The 17,684-nt window shown below is 62.2% G+C and overlaps 1 protein-coding gene and 1 long non-coding RNA gene across 3 annotated transcripts; both read left to right on the top strand.

The window, feature by feature from the left end:
- The first annotated feature begins 68 nt into the window (after positions 1–68).
- On the top strand, positions 69–1,606 carry LOC144321700 (uncharacterized). The gene is made up of 3 exons (XR_013387265.1): positions 69–315; positions 604–772; positions 1,339–1,606. It is a non-coding gene; the product is annotated as an uncharacterized LOC144321700 (long non-coding RNA).
- A 445-nt stretch (positions 1,607–2,051) lies between these two features.
- Positions 2,052–16,392, top strand: SUSD3 (sushi domain containing 3). Of its 2 annotated transcripts, none has more exons than XM_077910965.1 (5): positions 2,052–2,166; positions 11,056–11,244; positions 12,547–12,691; positions 12,984–13,142; positions 15,789–16,392. In XM_077910965.1, the coding sequence occupies exons 1-5, from the start codon at positions 2,079–2,081 to the stop codon at positions 15,982–15,984; spliced, it is 777 nt and encodes a 258-aa protein (XP_077767091.1). In that variant the 5' UTR covers positions 2,052–2,078; the 3' UTR covers positions 15,985–16,392. The 2 variants fall into 2 exon arrangements, with proteins under 2 accessions (XP_077767091.1, XP_077767098.1); XM_077910972.1 differs by lacking the exon at positions 2,052–2,166 and adding an exon at positions 2,983–3,065.
- Positions 16,393–17,684: the final 1,292 nt, after the last annotated feature.

The following is a 17,684-nucleotide window of genomic DNA, read 5'->3' as shown; positions in this document are numbered from 1 at the left end:
TGTGATGTCAGGAGGATTGCCAGAACCTTCTCTATGAGAGATTAGAACATTGAGGCCCTGGGCTGGGGGGCAGAGGCTGTCAGGGCCATGGTTCCTGCCGTGGATGGGGTCCAGCTGTCAGGCAGGGGTAGTCCAGGCAGTTGGTGGTCTCTGGTGGGCCAAGTGGCTCCCCCTTGGGGCCTCAGTGTCGCCCCTGCCCCAGGCAGTGCTGCTGGGCTGGCCCAGAGACTCCAGGCGGGGCAGCCCAGCGGAGGTGGAAGCACCTGAGAACCGACCCCAGCCCATCTGGCGGCCCTAGGCTGGGCTTTGCAGCAGGTGGGCCTTCGGAGCCACAACAAGGGACAGGGCTTCCCCCGGGATGTGGCTGGGACCTGGGGCCGGCCCTGCTGCCTCCCGGTCGCGACAGGCCAGCGCCCCGCGCCTCAACACCCACAGCTCGCGGGCCAGACACGAGCACATGCTGCCAACCTTGACACGGCATCACCAGCCGGCCGTGCCCACCCTGCCCCCACCCCAAATCCAAGCCATGACACCCTGACCCCATACCTCACGGCACACAGGGGGTTGTTGGTTGTGTAAAGATTTTATTTATTTATTTGACAGAGAGAGCGAGAGAGAGAGCACAAGCAAAGGGAGAGGGAGGAGCGGGAGCTCCATGTGGGACTTGATCCCAGGACCCTGAGATCATGATCTGATCCTGAGGCAGACGCTTCACGATGGAGCCCCAGGAGCCCCTAGAACACACCATTTTGGGAGACAGCATCCTTCAGAGGTAACCTAGTCATGGTGAGGTCCAGCAGGCTGATGCTGACCCAGTGAGACCTGTGTCCTTGTAAAGCGGGTAAATGTGGGCACAGAGACAGTGTGCGGGAACAGGCAGGGTAAGAAGTCTGCAATGGGGCGATTGGACAGCCCGGGCACCTTCCCTGCAGAATGGAAGGTGGCTCTGCAGACACCTATGCTCGGATGTCATGCCTGCCTCCAGCGGCCCTCTAGGTGGCCAGGCTCCCACCAGCACTGCAGGCTCCCCATGGCCTGAGCCTCAGTCCCCCTCCCCTCCTAGCTCAGGGTGCAAGTCCTGCAGGGGAGTGGGCTGCAGGCCCCCAGCATGGTGTGGAGGGTGTGGGTTCACCCGGCCCTCTCAGTGCGGCTGATAGGGGACACCTGTATGGCCCAGTGGCTCCAAGAAACCCACCATGTGTGGTCCGTGGAGCTGAGGAGGATCAGAGCTCATGGGGTGAAAGCAACTCTCTCCCACGTGTTCTACTGGGGAGGGCTGCTCTGCTGGAACAGCACTCGGGGGTCCCAGAACACTCACCTCTTTGCGCCCCCTGCCAGGCAGCAGAGCCGGTTGTGTCCACCTGGGCCCCTTTCCCAGACTTCCTGAGCCACCCGACTTCTGGCAGTCCCTCAACCTTCCAAAATAGTCCAACCTCAGGACCTTTGCATCTGCTGTTCTTGCTAAGGATGCTTCTCCCTGCTCAGGAGCGGCCCTGAGCCACCCAGAGCCGGCTCAGCCCTGGTGTCAATGGTAGGAGAGCCCCTGGGCGGTTACCAGGGCAGGGCGCTGCGCCGGGGTGGGCGGGGTCGGAGCGAGAGGAAGGGGCGCACCGCAGCCAGGTGCCACGACCCATGGGAGTTGGGCTGCACGGGCGAGCCGGGGAGGGCAGGTCCCCCGGATGCGTAGGCGGGGGCCCGCCAGAGCCCAGAGGTCTGCGTGCGCCCCCAGCTCCCGGGGGTCCTCGGTGAAGACGCACAACATGGCCCCCAGCTGGGGGGGGCCCAGGTGACACAGATGCGCCCCTGTGCCGCTCACGGGGGACACCTGCCCCGGGAACCAGGGTGTCGGGGTGCGGGAGCCAGAGGCACAGCCCGTGTGGGGCGCTGGACCGAGACTTCCCGCGCCGCCAGCTGGGCCCCCGGCCTTGGGGCTCCCGAGGGGCCGGCCCCGCCTCCAGACCCACGGGGCGGGGCCGCAGGAGGGCGTGTCCAGGGCTGCCCCGCCCCCGCCCCCGGGCTCCTGCCCCGCCCCTCGGGCTCCTGCCCCACAGTCCCCGCCGAGGCCGCCCAGCGCCGGGATGCCCGGGGCGGCCGCGACCCCTCGCCGCAGGGCGAGGCCCGGGGACCGCTCGGGGGACGCCGAGCCCGCCCCAGGGAACCGCACAGGTGAGCGCCGGGGCTGCGGGCCGCCAGCAGGGCTCTGCACCCATTTCACGGACGGGGAGGCTCAGAGGCGGGCGGCCCTGCGCGGGCGGGGAGCGGGGGCGCTCGGCTGGAGGTGGCCCGGGAGGGCACGGCGTGGGGGCAGGGGCGCACGACCAAGTCCGGGACCGCCCGACACCCCCTGAGGACGAGGCTCCCCGACCCTTCCACCGCCCCAGCGAGGCCGAAGCCGGGCTGCAGGCGGCTCGAAACCAGGCGGCGGCGTGCAGCCGCCCAGGTGCGCGCCCTCACCCGGCTCTGCCGGCCGCCCCGCTCGGTGCAGGGAGGTCGGTGCGGCGGCCGCGGGAAGCCGGCCTCCCACCCCCACTTCCCAGGTGGGGAAACTGAGCCTGTAGCGGAGTGACCGCCCAGGTCCCGGGGTCGCGGGGCGGGGTGAAGTCCGAGGTCCCCGCAGGGAGGGAGGGCTGGCGTTAGCAGACGTGGTGATTGATTTCAAGAGTGTTCTGAGGGCTGGCGGTGGTGTTCTGGGGGCGGGGGGGGAGGGTGAAGGAAACCCCTCCCGCACCCGGGTTTGAAGGCCGGCCTTGCTGCCTGAGTGCCGGCGAGGTCCAACCCTGGAGCGGTAGAACCGGGTGCTCCAGGGCCTCACCTTTGGGGGCGCCGCCCCTCCTCCTGAGCCACAGGGTCTCTGCATACCTGTGCCCCAGGCCAGGTGCAAGACTGGCTCCCCGCACCGTGGGGGCTGGGCCTGCAGGAGCAGCTGGTCCTGGTCACACCCGGCTCAGGCTCACTGAGGCTGCCACCCCAGGGGTTACTGGTGGCAGCTCCTTCTCCCGTGAGTAACTGAGGCAAGGAGTAAGTTGTCAGCACAGCAGAGGACTCAGCCCCGGGAAGCAGGCCAGGTGAGGTGGGCTTGTTTCCTTTGACCCCCTCCTACCCCACCCCAGCCCTCCCTTACCCACCCCTCCCGAATTTGGTGCTTGGCCTTTGTTCTTGAAGACCCTGTGGCTTGGTTGCAGCACTGCCTGGGGAGCTGGGTGTTGACCAAGAGGACCGACTGGACTTGCACCATAGGGCCAGGGATGGGAAGGGGAGAGGCCCTCAAGTACCTGTATGCAAGACTTTGCTGAGACCTCGGGGTGGGGAGGGGCCGCAGAGGCCAGTCCCGTGGGTTACACCCCTGCTTCTGATCCGCCACAGCTCAGCCTTTTCCCAGCCCGCAAGCTCTGCCCCAGCGCTTGGGGTTGGAAGCCCCCTGACCTGGGATGTGTCTGTCTCTGGCCCCAGTATCGCCACATGCTGGGCGCTGGGCTATGTATACCTGCCCCCAGGTTTGGGGACAGGCGCTGGAGCCGGGGGGGGGGGCGTGTGCGGTGACCCTGCCATGGCGTTCAGCCCCAGGGTCACACAGTCATCCAGCCTCCACCCTTCCCCTGGCACCATCTCTTGAGCCGTGAAGTGGGTGCCTGCTCGTCCCTGTGGGGCTGTGAAGTGTGGGGTCCTGTGCAGGCACCTGGCACTCCTTCACACATGGGGGAGGGGCAGGGAGGAGGGGGAATGTCCTGCAGCCGTAAAATGGACACGTTGCTCTGCTCTTCTGAGAGTGGGTGTGACAGTCCAGCTGTGAGGACACGGCATCCTGTGACCCACGGTGCTCCCTTATTGCCCGTGTGTGGCTGGTGGAGGGGCAGGGGCGGGGGGCTGGCTCAGAGCAGGGGTTTGAATGTTTGTTGAGTGGCTGCTGGGTGTCCGGCCAGCCAGGGAGGCCCCCTTCCACCGCCTACAGGGCCCCGTTGGCTCTGGCCCCCGTCCCAGGGCAGCTGCAGCAACTCCCTGATGGGGCAGATTGTGTGGGAACGTGGCCCTGCAGGAGGGACACAGGGTTCCAGCAGCCGGAGGTGACCCCCCCACGCGGTTCAGGATGGCCTGATGGAGGGGCCTGGGGAGAGGGCTGCCACAGGGGGTGGAGGGCTGCCGGCAAGGGCAGGCCCGGGCATCACTCCTACAGCCCTTCGTGGAGGGAGACCAGGCTCAGGCGAGCCGTGGGAATCCACGTGGCTGTGTTCCCCCGAGGCCAGCGGGGCCTACTGCCAGGTGCGGACAGAGCCTCAGTGTTCTCCCCTGGGAGGGGGCGTGCTCTCCTGGGCTGTGCTCTGGATGGCACCGTGTGGTCCACGGGGTGGGGGGCGGGGAGCCGACCTGCCAGCTGCCAGGGCAGCGTCCCAGTGACCCAGGTCCAGGCCTGCCCTCCACAGGGACGGGAGACACTGCCAGGGGGCTGGTGTCTTGCCTAGAGACACACAGCCAGGCTGTGGGCCTCCCACACGTGGCTGCTCCCCCGTGCTGGGTCTTGGAGTCTCACCCTCCATGGAACACCTGCACATGTACAGGTTACCCTTTTAAATTCTCTCTTTGGTTTCCCTTGCCATTAGGGGAAACAAGCCCTGAGCAAGAAGCGGGTCCCCTGTGGCTCAGGTGGGCTGCCTCCCCCATCTCCCGAATTCCTTTGCCAGAAGGGGAAGATAACTTATTTACCTGGGTCCTGGGGCTGAGGTCAGGGATTGAGGTCAGCGTGGGCTTCAGGGAGGAGGGTGGGAGGGGCCGGCCTGTGGTCCAAGGTTCCAGATAAAAGATTAACAAGTGAGGCCTGATCTTCACACCACGAACCATGCGGGCTGGGCTGGGCAAGCACCTGGTGGGTCCCTGCATGGATGGGGGGTCAGGGTATGGGCTTTGGAGAGTGCCTCTGCCCATCACCGTCCAGGGAGCCCACAGGGTTGGGTTGGGGTTGGTGTCGTCTTTGTGTCAAATCCACTTGCTGCGTTTTTCCTGTTGTTTTTCCTCCTCTAAGGTATATTTGGGCAAAAAAGAGACAAGGACAGGTGTCATGAAGGGCCTGAGGAAGATGCAGCCAAGGCTGAGGGGTGCGTTGGGCCAGCCCGAGGAAGGGCTCGGGGTGACCCCTCAGGAATCTGCCCCAGCAGCCCTTTGGCACCGTACTGCCTCCCTGCCCGGTCCTGGCTGTGCCCCAAATCCTGTGGAAAGGTCTTGGGTATGACATGTATCTGGAAAACGGGCTCAGCCCAGAGAGGTGTTCGCCGGCCTGCAGGCCCAGGCAAGGGGTGCAGGAGACCCTATCAGCCCCGGAGTGGGAGGTGCGGATGGAGGGGTTGGGGGCCCTGGACTGGAGGCTGGGAAGTGCTGCCAGAAGGGGCTGCTGCTGAGCTGCAAGCAGGGCTCTCAGGTCTCCATGGGGTGGTCCTCCCTTCTTGTGACCCTGGGGGCCAGTCACACCTCACAGATGGGGACGTGGAGTCTGCGCAAAGGGGGTACCAGTGTCTGGGGACCCAGTGGGCAGGGCCTGGGGGGCTATCCCCGAAGAGCAAGTATGACCTCCCGTGTCAGTTCATGGGCCCTGGGAGGAGGGGCCTGAGCCCCCAGCCTCTTCAGGGGTTTGTTCCTCAGGCCTGTGTCTTCAGGTGCCTCTACAGGGCTGCATTGCCCCCAGCTGAGTCTCTTGGGAACCCTGCAGCCCCCGCCCCATGTGTCCACTGGGTGAGCTCCACATCTCTTCCTTGTCCTGTGAGGGGGGTGCATGCACTGTGGAGGAGGGTCTGGGGGCAGCGCAGCCCCGTCTCCGCCCCCTACTTGCACAACTGTAGGGCTCTGAGCACTTGGGGAGGAGCACGCCCTCCCCCCCCAGGGTGGTGAAACCCAGGAGGGGTGCCCTGGCCACCAGAAGTGGTGGCCGTACAGAATGTGACTGTTGACAGCGGGGCCTCTCCCCACCCAAGGCACAGGCTGGAGTGCTGTCTGACGTGGCAGGGGTGTGCCCCCCCACTCCCCCGAGGCTACAATCTGGGGTAGACCCTCACCCAGCCCCCGCCACACCCACAGGCAGGCCTCAGGCCCAGAGCCATGGGGTGATGGTCCCCCAGCTGGGGGGGCTGCAGAGCCGGTGGGCAGAGCACCAGGAGTTGGGCTGGGCTCGGGGGGGGGGGGCAGAGTACACCCCCCACTCCATGCAGCCGAGGCGCCTACAGGGGGCTCGCTCCCTGACTCTTTAGTTCCTTGGGATAAACCCGCAGAGCAGAGGGACTGAGCGCTGGCCTCCCAGCTTGGCCCCATTCCCTGTCCTCTGAGCACCTGCTCCATCCCTGGGGCACTGGAGCCTCCTAGGAGGTTCTAGAAGGTTCTATTTGTGCAGACCCAGCCCAGGGCTAGTGTGGGGCTGAGGAGAGTGTGGTGAGCACACCTCATCCTGGATTCAGCCTCTCCATGGGCGATCTCCCCTCCCCTCATGTCCTCCCTCTCCTTCCCCACCCCCTGTCCCAGGCAGGGCTGAGAGAAGCTGCTTAGCCTCAGCAGAATGCAGAAGTAGCAGCTCTAAATCAGGACCAGGAAGTGTTGGCTGCCCAGTGACCCTGGGAAAGGGCCGCGTGGCCAGCCTGTGGCCGCCATGGCCATCTACCTGGCTCCAGTCTCCTGCCTACCTCCTGGCTGACAGGACAGCACGAGTCTGGGCCGACGGGTCCTGGTGGGGGCGCTGATCCCAGCTCTGGTCTGTCCAGGGCACCCTTCCATCCATCATGTACATTAAACTCCTTGGGCGCCTGCAGAAGCAGAGCCTGCTTAGTTACCGCCCAGAGCCTGGGGTCAGTGTCCACGTCCACGGGGAAGGCCAGGCCTGCTGCCCAAGCAGAGGCGTCCAGGTCGGGGCACGCGCCAACACCCTGCGCCCATTCCCCTCATGCCTCCCCCTCTCCCCGCCGCGGGTAGTCTTTTTAACGTGACCAAGGGAACAAGCCAGAGACTACACCTCATGTTTAAAATTTGCATTTCTTTGATTGACAGAGTGTTGTCCTGAAATGTGTTAGGAGCTTTATTGAGATGTGATTCATAGACCGTACGATTCACCGCCTTTAAGAGTACAGTTAACGCATGCGGATCGTGCAGCTGCCACCACAGCCGCTTCGCACATTTTCATCACCCCCAGAAGAAGCCGTGCACTTAGCAGCCCCTTTGCCCCCGTGGGTGAGGACTTGCCTCTTTGGGCATTTCAGACAAATGCAGTCAGACACCGTGAGGTTGTGTATGGGCTCCGGACCTTGAGCATTGGTCCTCACCAGGCTCAGCCACACCGCTGGCCATTCCACTGCTTCTGTCCCCTGAGATCTGTGCATGGCTCCGAACACGGCCACGTCCCCATCCCTCCATCAGCAGGCAGCATGGTGGCTCCTACTTTTCAGCAGCTGTGAATAACGCGGCTGTGGATGCGGGTCCCATAGCTGCGTTCCCGTGGGCAGCATGGGGCTGTGGGTCCCCACCCCCACCCCAGCCCGGGACACCTGTCACCTTCTGACTGTCTCACGTCCGGGCGCTGCTGGATGGGAAGCTGCACCAACCTGACGATCTGAGTAGCGTTTTCCTGAAGGCAACAGATATTGCGCATCTTTTCATGCGCTTATTGGCAGCCATTGGTTTATCTCTAGAGAAACATCCCTCCGGATCCTTGGCCCATTCTTAAATTCTATAATTCAGTCTATAATTCATGCATTTTAAACCCGAGTCCCTGACCGGCAGTGTGACTGGCAGGTGTTCTCTCACACCTGTAGCTCGTCTCTTCACTTTCTTGATCATGTCCTTTGAAACACAAGTGTTTTTAGTTTTAACCAAGTCCCGTTTACCTATGTTTTCCTTTCCTTGTGCGTCTTCTGGGGTCACATCTGAGACACCGTTGTCTAATCCGAGGGTGAAAGAGGCCTCCGCTCTGCTTTCTTCCAGGACTTTGGTGGATTTTGCTCCAGGCCTGTGGCTTCTTCACATGCGTTGTGGTGTTGGGGGCGCCACGGCTGTGCCTCAATTCAGGACTTTGACCTCTGCTGCCAGTGTCTTAGTGTTTTCAGGGTTTAACTTTTGCCCGGCCTTTCATTCCATTTCTCCTCTGTAAGTGTCCCCTGGATGCCCCCGGCCGGGGTTTGTGATCACTTCGCCTCCGGAGTACTGGCGGCTGCCCTGCTGAAACAGGACGGATTTCTGTGTGTCTATCCTGCCTCTGGCGGCCTGGCTGGACTTCTTATTAGTTTCCGCAGGTTTTTTCTGAATTCCTGGGTATTTTCTAGATCCGAGCTCAGGTCATTGGATGGAGAAGTCTTCTTCCTTGATGACTTCAACACCTTTTCATTTTCTTTTTCTTTTTTTTTTTTTAATAAAGATTTTATTTATTCACTCATGGGAGACAGAGAGAGAGAAGCAGAGACACAGGCAGAGGGAGAAGCAGGCTCTTCACAGGGAGCCCGATGTGGGACTCAATCCTGGAACCCCGGGATCACGCCCTGAGCCAAAGACAGATGCCCAACCGCTAAGCCACCCAGGCATCCCACCTTTTCATTTTCTTAACTGGTTGCCCTGCCCCTGGATTCTGAGATATTTGTGTTTTTTTTTTTTTTTTTTTTTCTGATTTACTTGTAACTTTTCTGTTGTGATTCTGACACCATCTTGTTAATATGTGAGTGCCGTCTACAGGGGAGATGCCTCTGCTCGTCTACTACCTTACTTTCCTCTGGGCCATCCCTGGGGTGCTTGTGAGCATGGCCTGAGGCTAGGACTGAGGGTCCTTCTTGACCAGAACCTTCTATCTGAGCTGCCGTGCTGTTGGTGGTGGTGACACTGGTGACGGATGCCTGCTCACAGGGAAGCCTAGCACTGTCCACCCTCACTGGTACCTGCGGTGTGGCGTTGGCCCTGCTATGCCTTTGTGTCTCCACCTGTGAGAAAGTGGCAGACACCTGCTCAGGGGGTGGTCCCCCAGCAAAGCACCGGAAGGTGCCCAGCGTCACCCGAGGTGACCCAGGGTCAGCCCCCAGTTAAGTGCACAGAGCCTGAGGGCGCCCGGCTCACGCTCTCCCCACATTTCAGCCTGTGAGGCCCTATCCGGGCTCTCGTGGGGCAGAGCCAGGGATGGGGTAGGTGTAGGCAGTCACTGTGCATGGTGGGTGTCAGATCCACGGCTCCCGCTGCTTCCTGGTGCGGGCCTGGCTGTGCCCCTCAGGGCCAACTTCAGGGCCCTGGCCCCTCCACAAGCTCACTCTGACGGCTACACGGGCATGGCAAGGCTAGGGATGTGGGAAGCCCGGGCTGGCCATGCACGGATGTGGGAAGCCCAGTGCCACGTGCGTGCATATGGCCTGGGGGTAGATTTTAGAAGCAGAGCCCATGGGGTTTGCTGGTGAATTGGCCGTGGGTTGAGAAAGTTGGGGGAGCTCCAGTTTTGGGGCTGGAGCAGGTGGCGGAGGGAGGCCTAGTATGGATGTCCATACGCCCACGAGGAAGGCCAGAACTGCAAGCGGGGCGTGGGGGCACGTGGCCGGGTCCCGTCGGCCATGGGGGCAGCAGAACCGCATGCCTAGCGGCTCCCGGGCCTTATCCTGAACAGAGAAGCTGCCCTCGGGGGCACACGGCCGTGTGTGTGTCTGTGTGCACACGCATGTGTTGAGAAGCAGGCCAGGGCCGCCCTCCCTGGGGCCATATCCCTGCTCCATGATTTCGGGATGTGGGTCAGCCTCCCTGCACCTCAGGGTGCTGACCTGTGGGGGCGAGAACGGCGGCCCCCAGGCAGGCACTGTGCAGGTTAATGCGTGTACGACGTGCATTCTGCATCCGGCGCACAGCAAGTTCCACGCGAGTGCCAGCCGTGTCATTATGCATTGCCACTTTGCTCAGGCTGTCTCTTTGCACCCTCATGTCAAGATGGCACAGCTGAGCTTGGTTGTCGGGATGTGCCTGATGCCCCTACCTCCGCAGCTGGGCATGCTCGCCAGTTCCAGCCTGTGCCCTTCCATGCACTCGGGAGCACATCCTGCTGTACGAATCCCAACTTCAGACGCCCAATCATTTCCTTTGCCTAAATTTCCGGGTGATCTGGGAGAGGTTGGGATACGCGTGCCTCCAGCAGATTTGCCGGGTGGCGTTCACAGCCTCGTGACCTTCACTCGGGGTCCTTTCCTCTTACTTTTGGTGCGTGAGGCCTAAGGACCAGCTCCCCCGACGCTGTCAGGACAGGTGTCCTTTCCTGCCTCTCGGCTCGTTGCATTTCATCTGCGAAGCGCTGGATCCCCATCGGCTCCTTCCCATAGGATGATGTGTTGGGTCTCGAGAGGTGATGGGACTGAACCTTCGTCCCGTGTTCTCCAAGCACCTTTTCCTAATTGCATCTCCGTTACTGAGAACAAGGGAAGTTCTCCAGTTCACGCTTCACGTGTCCCTTCTTTTACCCTCGATTTTTTCTTTGGAGCTATACTTGGATGCTCGTTATGTGCAGCGGGCCCTCGAGCCTCAAAGGCACTGGGTGTGGACCTCTGCAGCTGGCATTCAGGTGTCACCTAGACTCCCCTGAGGCTTTACCACATGGACGGTCAGTGGGCAGGCGGACCCAGAGGAAAGCAAGTGTCATTGAGAACATCGCGAGTAAGAGAAAACACGCCGGCAGTCGTCCTGTGAAAGGTCCAGGGTATGCGCACCTGAGCCGTTCAAACCCATTTTGCTCAGGGTCACCTGAATCTCCTGTTGTTCTCCGAAACTGCGGAGTTTGCTCACAGGACCGTCCGCTTCATGTTCACCCCGGGCTTACCTGACCATTCCCTCTGTGTTCACCCCCGGGCCCACGCCCACGGGGGCATCCACTCTGTGTTCACCCCCAGGCTCAACTGGCCATCCACTCCATGTTCACCCTGGGCCTGGCTGGATGACTGTCACGCCTGATGGGCTAGCAACTTGTCCAGAGTCCTGTGGCTGCTGGGGCAGCGGTACCTATTCTAGGCAGGGCCCTGCCCACCATCCGGCCTCCGGGGTGGGGTCCTCATGCCACGCCACCTCTGCCCTCTTCTTCCACAGGAACATGCACGCACATGCAGCCACCCCCGCGGGGCACCCTCCAGGTCGTCCGTGGCAACGGCACCTCTGTGGGGACTGTGATCGTGTTCCACTGCCCCTCAGGCCACCAGATGGTCGGGTCTGGCCTCCTCACCTGTGCCTGGAAGGGAAGCATCGCCGAGTGGTCTTCAGTGACCCCCGTGTGCAAATGTGAGGTCCGGTCCCCCGAACCACCCCTGGCTCAGCACCTGTGGGGTTGGGGGGGACTGATCCATGGAGAGGGTACAGTGGGTGTGGTGACCGTTGGGCCTCATGCAGGGTCCCCACCCTGGTGCTGGCAGTTGGACAGCCTCCTGCCGTGTGTGCATGTGCCCCCCAGGCCCAGCACCTGCAGCTTGGTTACCTGGGTCCTCTGGACTAGCACTGTGTCACCCTCGAAGCAGGCAGCTGCATTTGTTCATTTGGTCATTCTCTCATGCATGCACGTGGCAGCTCCAGATAGGGCCCAGCATGTGCCACCCATCCTAGACCTGGGGCTGCTGAGGGCCAGGATGCTCCCCATCGGGGGGAAGAGATGGCTTTCTGGCTTCCAGTTGTGTGTCACATGGGGCATTAGAGGATAACATGCAGTACAGATCCTCCACAGGCAGTCAGTGTTGTGTTGACGCGTGTGCCCAGAAGAGGCTCCATAGCCAACACAGCCGCGATCATGCTGGGCTGACAGGCTGTGGTACTTCTCAGAGCCTTTAACGTGATCGTGGGCCGGGGGAACCTCAGAAGAAGGGTACCGGTTAGGACCAGGCTCTAGGAGACAGGATATTGGGGTTCACTGAGATGGCATGTTCTCGTGCCCATGGCCCTCAGCAAGGGCATCTCGTAGGGTACCCCCATGATGGCTCTGGGGCACGGCCCTGGATGACGGCACCTGGTTGGGCCAGGCCGGGCAAGGACAGCCCTCAGAGGTGTCCACGCCCTCCTCTGGCCAGAACATGGACGTGCAGCTGCAGGGAGCCCAGGGAGGCCCCCGGCCTGGGTGGCCGTGTTCAGGCAGGACCAGGCTGGGTGCGAGTGGTGTCCCCCATGGGCACGGTGTGCAGTGTTGCGAGCGTACCTAGGCCTAGTCTTCCCAGAACGCCCTTAGGACCCAGGAAGTGGCAAAGGTCCTTTGACCCCAAACACAGGTGTTTTTCTTGTTGAATGACCTGAGAAAGCGCCCGGGGCCCTGAAGCGTTGGCGGGGGCTGTGTGCCAGCACCAGAGCCCAGGCTGCAGTGTGGGGACCAGAGCACCGCACTCCCCTCTCCATTAGAGCCGTTCCCAGTGTGCCGCTGCAAGCTCCTACATACCCTCCAGAACCCTGCCTGGCACCCTGATCTTACAGGCAGGGATCCCTGATAGCACCCCCACACAGCAGTTAGCACAGAATGTTGCCCTCCCCACCCTCCCTGAGGGAACGGGCTCGCCCAGGGCCCAGACAAACCCCACGCAGGAGATGGCCTGGTGTCCCTTGCAGCCGTGCCGCCCTACGAGACCTTCGGCTTCAAGGTGGCCGTGATCGCCTCCATTGTCAGCTGCGCCATCATCCTGCTCATGTCCATGGCCTTCCTCACCTGCTGCCTCCTGCGATGCATGAAGAGGAATGAGTCACCGCCTGACAGGTACGCTGGTCCCACTGTCCGAGCTGGGGCCTCCTCCGGGCGTATGGGGTCGGGGGCTGCCCTGGCCCCTCAGGAGCCCAGGACTCGGCCTGCGCCCTGCCATGCCGGGTGAGCCGGACTGCCCAGCGGTGCTGCGCTTTCACCGTCTTCACCATAAATGTAGCTTTTCCTGCGTGTTTTCACTGCAGAACATTCACAGTGTCCGAGCTGCCCTGCTAACCCGACCCATCCTACAGCTTCCCGCCTCGCAGACATGTTGGCATCCTGAGCGTCCTTCCCCGTCTCTCCCCAGGGCAACCCAGCTGTGGCTCCAGCTGAGGGCCGGGGACCTGGAGACAGTGCCCGCTGCCTACCTCGACCTCAGGGGTCTGAACAGCGGCGGCGGCAGCGGCAGTGGCGGGGAGCCCAGGGGCTGGCCTGGCCAGGCGCACGACAACTACAGTTTTACCACGTGGGCATGGGCGCGGCATGGGGGGTGTCGGGCAGGGGCAGGGGGCCCAGATCGGTCAGAACACCACCACCCCAGGCTCACCTGGGCCTCAACTCCCACTCTCTGGGCTGGTGGCGGGCGGTCCTTGGGTCCAGGGTCCAGACCCCGCAGCTGAGCGCCGGGCCACTGCCACCGCATGCGTTTATCTGGGGAAGTCAGACCCGAGGGGAAGCGAGCTCCCTTCCCCAGGACACAGCACGCTCCCTGTCGCTGCCTCCTGTCCTCGCATGATTCCCGCACGCACAAGCTTCCCAAACTGTTACAAGGACGTCCTCGTATGTTCCTCTGACTCAAGGAGTCTGGTCCGGGCGGCGCGTGGCTTGGTGTCACCAGCTTTGAGCATGTGCCCTCTGACCCTGATGACGAATGGCAGCAGCCGCTGGGTCTCCAAGTGCTGTAATCTGGCAGCAGGGCCTGTTGGTCTGGGCCTCTGGACCCACAGAGATTGTCCCCATGAGGTGCCTGTGGGGACGTGGGTGTAGGTCACAGACTGGGGTGGGGGTAGGGTCTCCGTGAGGCAGGTCCAGGTCAGGTGACGAAAAAGGGATCCTGTGAGGGAGGGAACACTCTGCTGCCCCACCACCCAGGCCTCAGGGTCTGGGGGTCACCCCGCCATGCCCTGTGGGTCACAGAACCTGATGTCAGGTTGTGCTGCGTGCAGGTCAGTCACTGCCCCCCATGAGGAGCAAGGGTGGGCTCTGCGGATTTTACTCCTTTTCTGTTTGTGTTGTTTGCACGTCACTCGGAACTCCTTCCTAAAACTTTGTTTTGGAGAAATGTCATGAATACCCAGAAGCAGAGGGACCAGTGTGATGGGTCCAGGCTCACGGTCTCTGTCTGCCGACCCCAGTCCTTCCCTAGTGGGAACCGCACCCACTTCCACTCCCACGAGGTGCTCTGGGCCACCCTGTGCCCCTCCTGCCATGGCCTGGAGCCCCCTGCCCTTTGAGGAGGTGGGGAGAGGGCAGCACTCAGAATTGGGCCAGCTGCCCCCTCCCTCCACCTGTCCCCAACCCGATGGCCATGCCACGTGGTGGCCGCTCGCCCCTGTGTCCTCCCTGGAGCAGCCAGGGTCTCGGTCAGGCCGGGGCCAGATCAGTGAGTGTGACCATCACCGCTCATCCTGCTCTTGTCCCTGAGGCTCAGGGGGTAGCGTCCGCGTGGACATGGGGTGGCTGTCTGGTGCCCCAGGCTGGGCCAGCAGAAAGGAACCCATGTCCCATCTACCTCCCTGGACCCCACAGGCACCAGCATCTGTGGTGGTGCAGTGGCAGAGATGCTGCCCTGTGCCCTTTCCACCACCGCCTCCTGCCTCCCGCCACCCTGGTGGTGTGCCCCAAGTGCTGGACCGTTGGGCCAAGTGGTCTGGATGTTTTCGTTCCCCATTCTGTCCCTGGGAGCACAAGTCCGGCCATCCCCCGGCCGCTGCCCAATCACCTTGGGTTGTGAGTTGTTGTCTGCTTGCTAACGCAGCAGGTGTCAGTGTCCCACGCGTGGGTGCCTCCCCCATGCACACTGAGGACACGCGTCTCCCACGCCTTCGGTGCTGCCCACATCGCTGGCTTTAGTGGGTTTGTGTGCTGAGCCACGGCAGTGACGGGTCAGTTCTGGGTGCAGCGTGCCTACGGAGCACGACCCTACGGGCCCGCTCAGATACCTTCCTCCGGCTCCAGCCGTGGGCAGGGTCTTGCCAATGTAGCCCCACCTCAGACAGCAGATCCTAGACAGGTGCAGAGGTTTGGGGTCACCCCACCCAGCAGCGTCTACCCCGTTACTGACCTGTGACAGACTGTCTCGTGTCTAGCTGGGACGTGCCCTCCTCAGCAGGGCCCAGTCACCCAGCAGCCGCACCACAGCAGCCAGCCCGTCTCTGGGAGGCGAGGTGCGCCCTTGCCCTTGACTCTGCCTCCCGGGTGCTTCCTGGCTCCCGCTCCCGCCCCCTGTGCCAGACACTGTTCTAACTGGAGGTGGGGGCACTTTTCATCCCCCTTTGAGAGGCGTGTCCAGCATCACACGCAACTACTGAGCGTGAGGCCGGTTTGAGTGAAGCCTATCTGGCTCCGAGGTCCATAGACTCGCCTGCTAAGCAGCCTTTTCTCTCCGCTAAGTAATTGATTCATTCATTTACCGAACTAACAGATAGCTTCTCAATTCCTACTATTTCCTAAAGCTCTTCTGAGAATTAGATGTGGGTGGGAGCAGAGATCTAGGGGAAGCTTTCTGGAGGGGCCACCTGAGGTGCACAGAGGGGGAGAGCCTGTGTTGTGGGTTGAGGGTGAAGTGCATAAGGGAACGGAAGATGCAGATGACCTCAGGACAGCGTGACAGGAGCAGGGTCCCCCTGGATGTGCCTGCAACCCCTCGGTCCCTTCTCTGCCTGGGGCCCTCTGGCCAGAGAAAGTCTGGCCCCTGGGGTTTATGCACACCCTGAATGAGCCCCTTCCACACTGCTTCTTGGGCCCCCTGCCTGGACAGGGGAGGGGTCGGAGGCCAGGCAGGGGTGCCAGGTCCGAGCTGCCCTGAGCCCACTGAAGGTCAGCATGGAACGCACCGCAGTTACATGGGGTCCCTGCTCCGCCCCCAAGTCTTGCCATCTTCTTCCTGCAGAGACCTGGGTGAGGGTACCCAAGAGCTGGCTGGTACGGCCCATGGCGTGGACAAGGACCCCTGGACCTCTGGTTGTCCTGCCGGCTGCCCCTGGGCCCAGGCGATGGTACACACAGCAGACCTGGGGCGCACACCGCCGGCCTCCTGGGCCCCCGCAGGAACGTCCCGACAGCACATGGCCTACGTCCCGGGGTGACTGGGGCAGAGTCCAGAGCCTGCCTGCCATGCGGGGGGACCCGCCAACCCCACTGCCCAGCCACCCACCTTGACCTGCGTGTCCAGCTTGAGATTGGTCAGCCTCCAGGTTTTGGGAGCCCTCGGGGAGCCGAGCTAAGGGCTCCGGCAGGGTGTCCTGTGCAGGGGAGCCCAGCTGGGCAGCTTCCATAGAGGTACCCCCAGGTGAGCCCTATGACCTGACTCCTTTGAAGACAGTGGGGGTGTTTTGCGCCAGGAGCAGGGAGTGCTGGCACAGCTCTGTGGGCTACCTTGTCTCGGCGCCTGGCCTGTGAACAGGGACCCAGCTGGGTGCCGCCTCTGCTCTCGGCCAAGTAGTCACGAGGGGACGGGGGTGTGTAATAAACAGTTCTGATCCTGGAAAAGGGAAGGTAAGACTCACTGTCTGAACTTTCAATCTCTGTAACAAAACATCGAGCAGGTTGACTCGAGGTGCAGAAGAACTGCTGTCGTTCCCGCTCCAGGCACCGGGCTTGTGGCACCTCCACTGGGCAGTGGGTCAGCCGGTGGCTGGCTGGGCCATGAGGAGGCCAGCGGCTCAGGCATCCGGCCGCTGCAGCTGTGGGAACAGACCTCGCCGGCAGTGGCCACATCAGGTGGCCTGGGTCTCCCTGCACCCTGGTGGCCCAAGTCCATGACAAGAGTCCTGAGGGCAAGCCTCCCCTTTCGGAGGCCTGGGACATCATTCCAGGCTGTGGCTGCTGCATTCTACCTGAGGCAGAGGGCAGCTGGACTCCACGCTGGGGGTCAGAGGACCGGGCAGGACCCCCAGCCCGCAGCCCCCAACTTGTTGGCAGTGTAGTGAGCAGCTTTCCATGTCTTGCCCCAGCCCTGTCCCTGAGGTAATGGACGTACAGTCCCAGTGTGTCCACACCCACCATGCATAGCCCTAGATGGTGCACCTGTGGCGTGCATCTTGTCTGCTCCATCCAAGATGACCTCCATGACGGCTTGGCCATGCCTCTGCCGGGCTCCTGGCGACCCCTTGGTCCCGCCCTCTGTGTCTCCCTCACCAGTAGTGCTGTGGAGCTTATGCCTGTCCTGGGCCAGTTAAGATCCAACTCTAGTCTCCTGCACTTTGGGTAGGACCAGTGTGGCCATTGGGAAAAGTCCCTAGTTTGTCCTATGACCTTCCCTGCATCCTACCTAGAGCTCCTACAGCCACGCTAGGGCCATGAGGAGTTCCGCAGATGGTCCTAAGGAGTCCGTGCTGCCTCTGAAGCCATGTTTGTCGTTTCCCATCACTTACAAATACATCCTGATGTGGGCTATGTGGAGGGGGCCGTCTGTCCCTTGGTTCTTGTGGGAAGCCACCTGCTGAGGGACCCTTGGGTGGTTTTCAGCTGTTACGTTTGGTACCAACATCCTTCCTGTTCTGGGGTGCTGTTCCATAGGGTGGGTCTCAGAGTGGGGTCCTGAGGGCAGAGAGTATATGCAGCACTCGCTTGGACACGTGGCAGTTTCCATATCAGGCTCCTTTGGGGGACATGGGGGACATTGGTTGGGCAGGGTCCTACCCAGCCCTCAACCAGAGCAGTGCAGTGTCCACACAATGGGGGTTCCTGGCCACATACACACCTCTGATGGTGCTGCAGACTCAGCTGCAGGGGCCCAAGCTGGGCCAACAGGCTGCCCTGTGCCCTTGATCCCCTCGAGGGTGAT

The sequence above is a fragment of the Canis aureus genome, chromosome 1, assembly GCF_053574225.1.
Source record: "Canis aureus isolate CA01 chromosome 1, VMU_Caureus_v.1.0, whole genome shotgun sequence".
Taxonomy (NCBI): Eukaryota; Metazoa; Chordata; class Mammalia; order Carnivora; family Canidae; genus Canis; species Canis aureus.
The sequence above is the reverse complement of the archived record's forward strand: the minus strand, read 5'-3'. Positions and strand labels throughout refer to the sequence as shown.

What these genes read in the sequence shown, in the direction of transcription:
- SUSD3 (XM_077910965.1), top strand. Translation starts at nt 2,079, where the DNA reads ATGCCCGGGGCGGCCGCGACCCCTCGCCGCAGGGCGAGGCCCGGGGAC. An exon ending in AGTGACCCCCGTGTGCAAAT is followed by an intron (nt 11,245 to 12,546) that starts GTGAGGTCCGGT and finishes TGTCCCTTGCAG; the next exon opens with CCGTGCCGCCCTACGAGACC. An exon ending in GACAACTACAGTTTTACCAC is followed by an intron (nt 13,143 to 15,788) that starts GTGGGCATGGGC and finishes TTCTTCCTGCAG; the next exon opens with AGACCTGGGTGAGGGTACCC.